Here is a 12022-nt window from a genome sequence, read left to right on the forward strand (position 1 = left end):
ACTTATTTAATTCCATTTTAAATAGGCGTGTTTATCAATCATTTTTTCTTTAATACAGACTTGTTTTTATTATTATTTTTTTAAAAATTACATCACATAGATCGCACTGTCAGAGAGTTTGGGAATATCCACACATAATACACATAAAACATGATATCAGAATTTTAAAATCATGATTTTGAAAGAGAACAATACATCACAGTTGTTTAAACCAATGAGCATTAAGCTGTGTCGTCAGCAAGTCGTTTCCCATCGTGCTTTTGATCAGCGCAGTCGGTGGAGAGCAACTGCGCGCGACTGCAGAATCCGACACGTGCGCCTTGCGGTCGCGAGAGTTTTTTGACATACGTCGGCATGACATCAGAGCAAGGCGGACCGCGCTCGGACACATTTCTAACCGGCATGCATCTCGCGCTGATCACCGGTGATCGGTTCTGCGCAGATTTTGCTCATCTCAAACAAGCCTACTCAGTTCCACTAATGTTCATGTAACGCAGTTCGTTGTTGTGGGAAGAAGGAGGTGGGAACCGGCGAACATTCAAAGACTTTTGTAAAATAAATCAACAACAAAACGAAAGTAAAGACTGCAGTCCCTCACGGACGACTGCCACATAATAAAACAAAACATCCAATAAAATAGTCCAGGCCTGGTCCTCTCTCGTCCTTCACGATCATCGCTTCTCCTTGTATGCTTCCGCTCCTCCTCTCTCTGCCTCATCCTGCTCCCCACATTTCACAAATCTGTTTTTTATATCAGTAAAAGCATGTTTAATGAAGTCGCGATGTTATATTGTGTCATGTTTATCAAAATAAAACTGATTAAAAAACGTAGACCCCACTACATTGGTATAGTATAGGTATGCATATTAACTAGTGAACTCAGACATGAAGGAAAACAGAAAGGACAGAAAACAAATTCAAAACTGAACATAACTGTAGCCTAACATATACTGTGAAACCATGAAAATAGTCAGATGTTGTTGGTATGGCAATAAAACACTTCAAATAGGCCTACAACCCCAAATCAGTTGGGACATTTTGTAAAATGCAATAAAATCAAGAATCTGTTATTTGTTCATTCTTTTGAACCTTTTTTTAACTGACAAAAGTACAAAGAAAAGTTTTCCAATGTTTTCACTGACCAACATAATTGTATTTTGTAAATATGAACAAATTTTGATTTTGATGGCTGCAACACACCCCAAAAAAGTTGGGACAGAGACAGGTTTACCACTGTGTCACATCACCTTTCCTTTTAATTACACTTTTTAATCATTTGGGAGTTGAGGATACTAATTGTTGGAGTTTTGCTAGTGGAATATTTGCCCAATCTTGTCTGATACAAGACAGCTGCTCAACAGTCTGTGGTCATCATTGCCTGATTCTCCTTTTCATGATGGGTCATACATTTTCCATAAGAGACATATCTGGACTGGAGTAAACAGGCAGGCACATCCCTTCTATGGTGCAGAGTGTCTAGAAACCACTCAGTTGTAGCACGTGCAGAATGAGGCCTGGCATTGTCTTGCTTCATGCAGGAAAGATGTCATCTTGATGGCAGTTTATGTCTCTGTCACTGGTCTCTGTACAATCCAAATATATGCCTCCATGTCAATGGTACCTTCACAATAATGCAAGTTACCCATACCGTTTGCAATGATGCACCTCAATACCAGGACAGATGTTTGCTTTTGCACCTGTTGCTGGTGAAAGTCTGGTTGGTCCCTTTCGTCTTTGGGACTGAGAACTCGATTCCATTTTCTCCCAAAAACAAGCTGAAACATGGATTCATCTGACCACAGCAGACATTTCCACTTTCTTATAGACCATCTGAGATGAGCTCATGCCCAGAGAACTCGCCGGCATCTCCACATAGAACTGATGTAAAGCTTTCTCCTTGCGTAACAGAGATTCAAGTGGCATTTCTTGATGCAGCGTCAGACTGTGTTCTGTGTTCGGTTTTCCAAATTACTCCTGACCTGAGCACATGTGGCTGTATTTGACAGAGTAGCATGATGGTATCTTGTGCAATGCCATCTGAGGGCTCAAAGGTCACGCACATTCAACAGAGGTCTACTGCCTTACTCAACACAGACTGAGATTTCTCTGGATTCCCTGAATCTTGTGACAATATTATGTATGGAAGATGATGAAAGGCATAAATGCTTTGCAATCTTGCATTGAGAAATGTGATTTTTTAATTGTTTGACAATTCTCTCAAGATATTTGGCACAAAGTGATGAGCCATGACCCATCTTTGCTTAAAAAGACTGAGAAGCACTTTTACACCCAAACATGATACCCTCAACTATTACCAATTCACCTGCTCATTGTGGACTGTTTCAAAATAGTTGGATAATCTAATTTGGATAATCTTTTCACTTTTATTTGGTCTCTGTCCCAACTTTTTTGGGGTGTGTTGCAGCCATCAAAATCAAAATGTGTTCATATTTACAAAATACAATTATGTTGGTCAGTGAAAACATTGGAAAACGTTTCTTTGTACTTTTGTCAGCTAATAAAAGGTTAAATAGAATGAACAAATCACAGATTCTTGATTTGCATTTTACAAAATGTCCCAACTTTTTCTGTTTTGGGGTTGTAAAACAAATATGAGCAAAGCGTAAATAAAACTGTATGTAACAAATATTTTAACATTTTCTAATCTTATTTTAGTAGTTCCAACTTTTTAACCTATCAAATGTTATTTTATGTTTATTTGTAGGCATACAAACAGCTATAGCTATTACTTTAACCACGCGAATAGTTAGTGACTTGCTTGAAACCTATAATGGTGTGTCTCTTGATAACTTATGATGATAGTGCTCTGCTCTCGTCCAGCTTCATGGTTTTTTTCAGTCTATGGGACAAAGATAGCGGCGCGCGACCAAGTCATCAGTGTAGCTTGCAGCGCCCTCTGTTGGAGAAAATAAATAAGCACTAAATGATTGGTCTTGTAACAAGCAGACAGTGTTAGTCGGGAGTTTTTGCAGTGTATTTGCTGGGTGTTTTGTACATGCTGTCGAACGTGGACATTTCCGGGAACAGCTCTAGTCGGGGACAGCACAAAAAAAACCGGCATTGTCGCGAGATATTGGAGATAACGGTGACCGACGTCTGGTCACCCTCAGGCTAAATATTAGCCATTTCACCAAGCGTCTTTTAAGACTGTGTTTGACTTTGTTCTGGATAAGACACATTTGCCACCTCTGGCAAAATCAGTTTCACTTTAAAAAATTGACTGATTTTACATGAAAAATTGAAACATGAAATTATTAAATTCAGATGAGTTAAAAATAGCAGAGACTACTTTATATGCGCATCTGCCTAAATCCATAAAGGTAATTATGTTTATTTTATGTCACAGTAATCCGCGAATGCTTTTACTGTCGCATTTAATCAAATACTTTTTTTTTTTTTTTAGGTTTATGGGTTTGTTTTTGCTATAAACAGACGGAAACCACACACGTTGGAAGTATTGGTGGATAAGTGGCCAGCTTTTACCACTATCATTGTTCGACCAGATCCAAATGTGAGATTTCGTTGTTTAGCTATTAACTATCCAAAACTTTGTCCAACCACTTTACAGTCAACATCACTAATGTTCGTTTGAAATCATTAGAATAATCGAGCAAAGGACTTTATGAAGAAGGTGACTCTTTACAGTACAGATGAAGAAGTCCTGAGAAGAATGCTGACTGTGGAAAATGCAATTGACTGGAGCACATACTTCTTAATAGGAGGTAGGCTATGTCTTTCCCCCCAATTTTATATTATATTATTAATGCGACTTCCTGTTATTTTAATTACCCTACATTAATGCTAGGATGTGATCTACGTCATTCACCAATGCTGGAGGAAATTGCTGCTTCTCGGGGTGTCAATATGAAAGGTTTCTCCTTAGTGCACCTAATGATATTATCTGATCCCGGTAATTTACCGGAGCTCATTACCAGGTAAGATGGTCCCTCTATTTATTCTGTTTGAGAAGGTTCTGTCATGAACCGACAAATATCGATTTGTGTTGCAGTATATGCATTTAAATAAAAGATTGATAATGCATAAAATATCCCTTATGTCTTTGCCTTCTTCCTCAGTGACCTTGAGACCAGAGTGTCTGTCCTGAATGAGTCACATGCCAATGTAGTTAACAAGACTTGGAAATTTGGTGGGGATGACAAAGGTTACAGGAACATCCTGAATCTCATCAGCCATTTCCCCACATGCTGCATTACAGATGAGAACAACCAGCCTGTGTCCTGGGTACTGTTGTATGATTACTGTGCCATTGGAATGTTATACACTCTACCAGAGCACCGTGGGAAGGGATATGCCAAAACCCTGGTCACTACAATGGCAAAGAAGCTCCATTCTCAGGGCTATCCTGTTTACTGTTTCATTGAAGAAAGCAATCAGCTTTCCTACAAACTTTTTACAAGCCTTGGTTTTATTGAGGACTGCTCTTATAGGGCTGCCTGGTACGAATTCATTTGTTAGAATGTATACTCACTATTACCGGTACTCCTATATGTGACTGAAAAAACCTTCCTTGAATGTCAGCATGAAATCAAAATTCACAATTCTAATTTTTTAATGGTAGTGTTTATTATAAAAACGGCAGTGTTTGTTATAAATGATTTATTCATGCACGCCATTATTTAAAAAAAAATTAATATGCACTTGTAATCTTTAATCAAAAACATTAACTTTCCCTCCCCTTGCAACTCTGATTACATAAAGGTGCAGTCACGTACAAAAATATCTATTTTATACACAGTTGTAACATTTTCTATACATTTTGTTGATGACATTGTGTTCTAGAACTTTCACTAAAAATGTTTTATGAATGGTCAAATCACCAAACTTATGTTTGAACATCAGAAGGGTAATTACACTACTAGCCTCATGTTAGGGGAAATCTGTGTCATGTCAAGTATTAAGTTGAGTTACTGGAGAATGCCTGAGCAATTTCCATTTTAAATAAAAAAAAATTATTAACCTAAATACATTTACACAAATGTAATACAATATCCCATCCAGAGTTGTATTTTGCTGGAAATTACTTAGTTTCTCAAATATATTTATAAACCAGCCTCAAAAAATTCCCTGTTGCCAAACTTGTGGCTGCAGTAGCATCTTATTACATATTTTTGTGGGGGAAATACTTTTTAATTTTATTTATAAAATGGGATTCTCAATGCTAGGGCACCGTAAAATTACTCAATTATTACCCCCACAAGTACAAAATGATAACTGTTCCCATATGCATCACTCAATTACAGGCATTTTAACCATATATGTATATAGGTATATTTCATAAAACTATTCTAATTAAATATTGTTCACAAAGGAAATAAATAAAGGTCCCGATCCGGAAACGATTCCACGCAGGGGCGGGCAGGACGCTGTAGATTTAATGCGTTGCATGAGCACTCGTGAACTCTAAACTTTAACGTTTACAAACGCAAACCATGACGCAAACCCATAAAAAGCAACCCCTTCCTGTATACCTAGTTACGTACGTACTGGGTAGGGTTGCCAGCTCTGCGTTAAAATGACCAGGGACGTACCAAAAATCAAAATAGGCCTGTGGCATTCATTCCCATACCTAAAATACACATTTTATAGTCAGTGGTAGGCCTATTCAAAATGAAAGCACTATCATGATAATAAACACAGCTCAAAGGCTCTATACCAGTGACCCTACTTTACAAAACTTACAATCTAGCAGTTTTATCAATGGTAGAATATCAAATATTTCAATACAAGCATTTCAGTCAAACACAATTTGTGCAATATATCAAAACTTTAATCCGCGGGGAAGAAAAAACCCGCGGCAACCGTTCAGACGTAGTCCATTCCGCGGGAAAACAGCGGATTTGGCAACCCTGGAACCTGGTCTGTTCTATGGTTCGGAGGCTTTTAAATGCATTGCGAGAATTTGCGACAAATATATGACTTGTCTCTGACTGCGAGCAATACAGTAGACACGCTGACGCAGAAAGAAGAGACCCCTCACAATGCGTCAGCTGACTACAGAGGATCTGAAGACCCTGGAAGTAGACCTTAAAAACTACTTTCCACAGTCGCTGCAGGTTTTAAAAATTTCTAAAATTCATAGAATGCTTTACTTTAGCCAGGCCCAGGCCTACATGCAACTCAACTGTCAGCGTTAGCGTTAAACGTTGTGTGTGTGTATATATATAAAAATATATATATAATATTTTATTTTGTCCTGGATACATATAGGTATATGGATGTATTGTTCAACTCAACAGAACTGGACAGAGAGCTGATCCTGTTAGTGTGTTTGTTGACCTGTGGCCAGACTTCAGAGTTTTACTCATTAAACCAGAAATTCGTGAGGTATAAGGAATATTGCAAAATTTAAGTGTTTGGTTGGATATTTCACAACACTTAGGATAGGTTCAACAACCCATTTCTGTTTTTTCTACAGACAGGAGACCTTTTCAAAGACTTGACTGTGTTTTCAAAAAACGATGTCTACCTCAGAGACCTGCTGGCACAGACAGATGTCATTGACTGGAAAATGTATATTTGCTTAGGTACTTGTATCTCTTTTTGCAAGTTTTTTTTTTACATTAGTATAAATCACTGAAAAGGTCTAAAACTTTTTCCATTTAAATCGTTGTCTCAAGCCACTGAGCTTCATCATGAAAAGATGCTGGAATTAGTGGCTATAAACAGAGGTGTACCCGTGAAGAAAGAAGCAGTGTGCCTCAAGTTGGTTCTTCGAGAGCCATCAAAATGTTCACAAATTGATAGGTGAAGTATACGCTGTAATCATTAACACCACACTTCAGACACAATTTTATGGCAGTTCATAGTTCAAGCTATATTGCAGTAATTTGTCACTGAGTACAAGCACTGTAAGTGAAACATGTAACCTTTTAATGGCTCTTCGGTTGTTGTCATCATCATTGTATCTCACGCTTAACCCTCTGTTGGTCTTAAGTAATTTCAGAATGAAAGGTTTATGTTTTGAATTTTCATTTTTTTTTTACTTCATTGAAATGGTACGAAACTTGTGCCACTTGCTATATGAACAAACAAATTGTAGACATGATTAGAAAAGGCTAAATGGTCTTAAAAAATTGTCTCACATAACTTAACAGTCAAAAATGAATGTCATTGGATATGAATGGGAAAATGGGAAATTTGAAAATACAAAGCAATGAAGTAGTCTTCTTTGATAATGTCTAAATTGTATATCCAATGCAAAACCTAATAAAAGTAAGTGATAATGTCTGAAAACCTTTTTATAAGTAACTAGGGATTACACAGCCCAATTATAGGCTATATTGGCATCTAGTGCACTATAGTATTGCATGTGATTTTCTTTATGTTTCCCACCAGATGACACCAACCTGCCTTCCATGCATTGGATTAATAAATACCTTTTTAACACACTATAACTACTTGAAACTTAAAGCTTTTTAAACTACAAACTTTCTGGATGGCCAACAAAGTTTGTCTCAAACATTTTAATCTAGTTTTTCTCATATTTGTATTATTTTAGTGTATAATTTAGAGGTTATGTTGTCTAGTACCATGAAATCCCCTCAAAATGCAACATCCTGCATAATACTGCAATCATTTATTAAAAACAAATGTTACCCTTATTTTCTTTGGTCTGTATTGACCACCAAGGATTGCAAGTGTGACCCCTAAAGGCAGGCTCACACTCACACTACAGGACTTTTGGCTAGATTTTGCTGTCGCTGACAAATGTCCAAGGTCTGTGACAAAACCCCTGGATCGCCACCAAATCGGTGCTTGTTGCTGTCGCTGATGTCAGCAACGTGATCTGAGTCTGTCTCACACGCTGCGAAATTTTCAAACCTGTTGGATATTATCGCCACGTGATCTTGTAGTGTGTGAGTGATGAAACAACATGGTAAACTGCTCTAATGATATCATGCACCTAAACATACATGAATACAAGGTGACAATTTGATCATAATTGTTTTATACTAAGAATCTAACAAAAAATATATTTAAAAAATGTAAATAAGTGGTCTTTGCTCTATACTTAACATTATGATATATTTTATTTACCATCAGTTTTTGTGTTGTTTCGTATGAGCGCTGCTAAGACAAGAAGACGACAAGAAAAATTGTATTGTAGTGTGAGCACTGTGGCGATTCACGTAGCCTCATAGTTCTGTAGTGTGAGCCTGCCTTTAGTGAGAAATATCAGGTTAAACTAAAATTTGTTTTCTTTTTCCTGCAGTTTATCACTGAAGCTGTCTTCTCTCAACGAGTCTCATCTTGCACTAGTCAACAGTAGCTGGAAGTTTGGCTGTGAACACAGCAAAGTAATGATTAGGAATATGATTTTGAACTTTCCCTCTTGTTGTGTCCTGGACGCAGATGATCGACCAGTAGCATGGATATTAACGTATCCCTCCTGTGCTCTGGGAATGTTGTACACGGTTCCAGAACACAGAGGAAAAGGCTTTGCAAAAGCACTGGTCACCATTATGTCAAAGAGACTCCACTCTCAAGGCTATCCAGTGTACTGTTTTATAGAGGAGAAGAACCAGTTATCCTACAGGCTCTTTACAAGCCTGGGTTTCACAGAGGAACCGGATTACAGGGCAGCCTGGTTTGTATTTAATGATTTTTAAATGGGCCATATCAGAACAACCAATCAGAATTGTTTAGCTTCTGTCTGAAATGCTATGTATTATGTAAAAGCTGTTTACTGATATAATGTAGTACAACTTAAAAAAAAAAAACTTCCTCAAGGCCACATCAACAACCAAAACAATTGATTTATTTAAATAAGGAATCCATTCCATCAATAAAATGTGTACAACACAACTATTTATTCTTTGTATCACATGTAAAACAAACATTTACAGTTAAACTACACATTGTGTAGCATCAGCTTGATTTGTAAGCCGTTTTATTTTTCTGCATACTCTTCTAGTCGAAGCAGCCATTTCTCCCAGAATGGCCTAATCTGCTGTGAGTTCAAAAAGTGAGCATGTGCGGGTGATCCATCTTTGTAGGCCACCACAATTAAACCGTTTTTTACCTATGTGTAAACAACAGAACATGATGGAAGACTCCAATGGAAAACTTCAACAAGCCATTTAAAGAGAGTAAATGCCTTTAGGCCCTGTATATACCTGGCAATAAGATGTTCATTAGTGGTCAGACAAGACCGTTTACACAGGGTATTAACATGTGACCACTTTCAAATAGATTTTGAGGGGAGCGATCTTATGACTACATAGTATGTACATACACTACTGTTCGAAGGTTTAGTGTAGGTAAGATTATTTTCATGCTCATCAAAGCAGTATTTATTTGATCAAAATTACAGTTACATTTTGTGAAATATTACAATTCAAAATAACTGTTTTCTACTTAGCGACTTTTAGACCCCTTTACCTTTTTTTTAATGACTAGCGACAAATCTAGTGACTTTTTGGACTGCTGGTTAGCATGTAGTCAGTCACTATATCATACTCTTTTCATATTTTGACAGAAAATATGTAAATGAGAACAGGTTTTTTGGGATATCCGACTATGTATTGTATTAAAATACAGTATGTAAGCACGGATTAGGTGAAAAAAACGATGTTAAGTGCAGACAGTTGGCGCATTATTCATCTGTTTATCATTTCGCTTCTTTTTGAGCAGGCTTTTTTTTTTCAATCCTAGCACAAAATTGATAGTTCAAGCTGAATTCTCATTCAAGTACCTGCATTAATTAATCTGTGTGACTGCATGTTGACATCAGGCAAAATGTAGTTCTGTGATGTCTTGTGCATATAATAATAATTTGTTACATTTATATGACGCTTTTCTTTGCACTCAAATCACTTTACATATGAAAGGAAGGAATCTCCTCAACCACCACCAATGTGAAGTGGCAGCCATACTGTGCTAGAACGCCCAACACACACCAGCTTATTGGTGGAGGAGCTAGAGTGATGAAGCTAATCAGTATTTATATGAGATGATTAGGATGCCATGATTGACAGAGGCCAATGGGAAAATTTGGCCAGGTTTCCAGGGTTAAACCCCTACTCATTTTCGAAGGACATCCTGGGATTTTTTTACGACCACAGAGAGTCAGGATCTCGGTTTAACGTCTTATTCGAAGGACGATGCTTTTTTTGTTTTGTTTGTGACAGTATAGTGTCCGCATCATTATACTAGGGCCCCCTGCTGGCCTAACTATATATATATTTGTTTCAGATCTCAATACCAGGTGTAAATGGGGTCATAGTAATGTTTACCTGGTAGCTGTAGTTGTTGTCACTGTTCAAGGCTCCAATGTATGCAGCTACTTGTAATGGATTGTCATAAGTATGGCGAAGCAAGGGCTTAGGCTTTTCAGAGGTCTTCCAGTCAATGACACACAATGAACCTCTGTATGAAAGCAGATAAACTTTAGTTTTAGGGGACAATTCAACATGACCAATATATAAAAAAGGAATGAATAACAATGTCAATATGTGCAAGAAAGCATCAAGAATACATGATTCTATTAAAAAAATAAAAAAGGTGTATGATAAATCTCATTATGAATTCTTGTATGACTTTTTGATTCAAAGGAATTCATCTCACCTGTACTGGGCAATACAATCTACAATCCCCAGGTACTGTAAAGTAGAATGATGCACAGCACTCTCAATAGCTCTCACTCCTGTTATATCATTCAGCACATGAGACGCACTCTCTACAAATCCGGACACCTCCAATGGGCGATCAGGGTCCTCTTTAGAAGGGGTTTCCTGGGTGAAATGGTCCTCAATGGCAGAATGGAACAGCTGTCCTTGTCTGAAAATGTCTAAAACACAACACATATTAATTAGGAGGAGAGGAGTAGATATTTTAATATTCAATTAAAGAAAATAAATATTCTTACTCAAGCTGTATTCTTTAAATCCTTCCTCTCCGAGTTCAGCAATCATCCTTCTCTTCCACCTCTCCAGGTAAAAGGCTTGGTCAGGTGGCATGGTCTTCTGTAGGATTCGGGTCACACTAGGTGATGTCGTATTAGAGTCCCTCTGTAATGTTATACGAGCCAAAGGTCCCGGCACATATTCCGACTGACCTTTGGCCTCATTTAACAGTGGATGCAGGTTTTTAGGTACTTTGGGCTGTTGTGAAGGCGGTCTGGATCTTATTACAGGTCCGTACAGCTGACAGTCCTCATCCTCGATGCTCGCAGGAGTCTGTGAACTGGTTTTTGAGGACAACACCGCACGCACCAGAGACGAGTAGCGCTCTGTGTCCACTGTGCTGTATTGACTGACCTTTTTGCTTGCTCGCCATTGACAGCTGGTTGAAAAGTTGTCCACACGCGAGAACTGACCAGAGGGGAAGCCCATTGATCTCGCACACTTGCATTGTATTAATAGCTTCAATACTTGCATTGTAATCGTCATATGTAATGTTCTTATCCGGTTTCTATGGGGATGTTTACATCAACTTTCTCATGCTTTGGAAAATGGATAGATAGATTAAGATAAATAAACAAAAAAAAGTAAGCGATCACGATGTTACTACATTTCAGATTCAAATGGAGCGCAGTTTGAACTGGATCTACTGGGGAATTATGGTAATTGTAGTTTGAACTTCGTCAAACGTACGTTGAACATGTTTCGGTAAAACAGCATTTCCCACAATGCAACTTTAAGGAATAGGATTTGAAAGTAGTTTTTGTATTTAATTGACAGCAAACGCATAACTTCTATATGTATACAGGCTCAACGTTCTGAAGTAGAAATCCAATAAACAATTGTATTGAAATTACTCGAAGCTTTTTAACACGTTACTACGGTTACTACCATAGACTGTAAAAAAATACTACACGTCCACTTTACATACAGCAGCTTCTCACAAGTCACATCCCGCGACATCACATGCTGTTAATGAAGTTATTTAATATTATTATTGTTCTATAAATTGGGTATGTAATATGTTTTTTCTCTCTCTTCACGACGATATGTGACTTGTGAGAAGCAGCTGTATAAAC

General features: G+C 37.6%; 3 protein-coding genes across 3 annotated transcripts; 2 read left to right on the forward strand and 1 right to left on the reverse strand.

The window, feature by feature from the left end:
- The first annotated feature begins 3040 nt into the window (after positions 1-3040).
- si:dkey-76k16.5 (uncharacterized protein LOC566887 homolog) lies at positions 3041-4567 on the forward strand. The gene is made up of 5 exons (XM_056252973.1): positions 3041-3341; positions 3425-3532; positions 3623-3743; positions 3827-3956; positions 4098-4567. Exons 1-5 carry the CDS (start codon positions 3267-3269, stop codon positions 4495-4497), a joined length of 834 nt encoding a protein of 277 aa, XP_056108948.1. The 5' UTR covers positions 3041-3266; the 3' UTR covers positions 4498-4567.
- Positions 4568-5962: 1395 nt separating this feature from the next.
- si:dkey-76k16.6 (uncharacterized protein LOC566817 homolog) lies at positions 5963-8847 on the forward strand. Its single transcript, XM_056252991.1, has 5 exons — positions 5963-6095; positions 6250-6366; positions 6458-6566; positions 6660-6786; positions 8255-8847. Exons 1-5 carry the CDS (start codon positions 6021-6023, stop codon positions 8649-8651), a joined length of 825 nt encoding a protein of 274 aa, XP_056108966.1. The 5' UTR covers positions 5963-6020; the 3' UTR covers positions 8652-8847.
- Positions 8831-11584, reverse strand: mgme1 (mitochondrial genome maintenance exonuclease 1). The gene is made up of 4 exons (XM_056252990.1): positions 10910-11584; positions 10609-10831; positions 10278-10410; positions 8831-9064 (listed from the first exon to the last, which is right to left on the reverse strand). Exons 1-4 carry the CDS (start codon positions 11430-11432, stop codon positions 8933-8935), a joined length of 1011 nt encoding a protein of 336 aa, XP_056108965.1. The 5' UTR covers positions 11433-11584; the 3' UTR covers positions 8831-8932.
- Between the last annotated feature and the right edge of the window lie 438 nt (positions 11585-12022).

The sequence above is a fragment of the Rhinichthys klamathensis genome, unplaced genomic scaffold (assembly GCF_029890125.1).
Source record: "Rhinichthys klamathensis goyatoka isolate OS25496 unplaced genomic scaffold, OSU_Roscu_1.1 h1tg000100l_1, whole genome shotgun sequence".
Taxonomy (NCBI): domain Eukaryota; kingdom Metazoa; phylum Chordata; class Actinopteri; order Cypriniformes; family Leuciscidae; genus Rhinichthys; species Rhinichthys klamathensis.

What these genes read in the sequence shown, in the direction of transcription:
- mgme1 (XM_056252990.1), bottom strand. Translation starts at nt 11,432, where the DNA reads ATGACGATTACAATGCAAGTATTGAAGCTATTAATACAATGCAAGTGT. An exon ending in ATTTAAAGAATACAGCTTGA is followed by an intron (nt 10,832 to 10,909) that starts GTAAGAATATTT and finishes GTTGTGTTTTAG; the next exon opens with ACATTTTCAGACAAGGACAG. An exon ending in GATTGTATTGCCCAGTACAG is followed by an intron (nt 10,411 to 10,608) that starts GTGAGATGAATT and finishes GCTTTCATACAG; the next exon opens with AGGTTCATTGTGTGTCATTG.
- si:dkey-76k16.5 (XM_056252973.1), top strand. Translation starts at nt 3,267, where the DNA reads ATGAAATTATTAAATTCAGATGAGTTAAAAATAGCAGAGACTACTTTA. An exon ending in ATCTGCCTAAATCCATAAAG is followed by an intron (nt 3,342 to 3,424) that starts GTAATTATGTTT and finishes TTTTTTTTTTAG; the next exon opens with GTTTATGGGTTTGTTTTTGC. An exon ending in TTGTTCGACCAGATCCAAAT is followed by an intron (nt 3,533 to 3,622) that starts GTGAGATTTCGT and finishes TGAAATCATTAG; the next exon opens with AATAATCGAGCAAAGGACTT.
- si:dkey-76k16.6 (XM_056252991.1), top strand. Translation starts at nt 6,021, where the DNA reads ATGCGTCAGCTGACTACAGAGGATCTGAAGACCCTGGAAGTAGACCTT. An exon ending in ACTTTCCACAGTCGCTGCAG is followed by an intron (nt 6,096 to 6,249) that starts GTTTTAAAAATT and finishes GGATACATATAG; the next exon opens with GTATATGGATGTATTGTTCA. An exon ending in AAATGTTCACAAATTGATAG is followed by an intron (nt 6,787 to 8,254) that starts GTGAAGTATACG and finishes TTTTTCCTGCAG; the next exon opens with TTTATCACTGAAGCTGTCTT.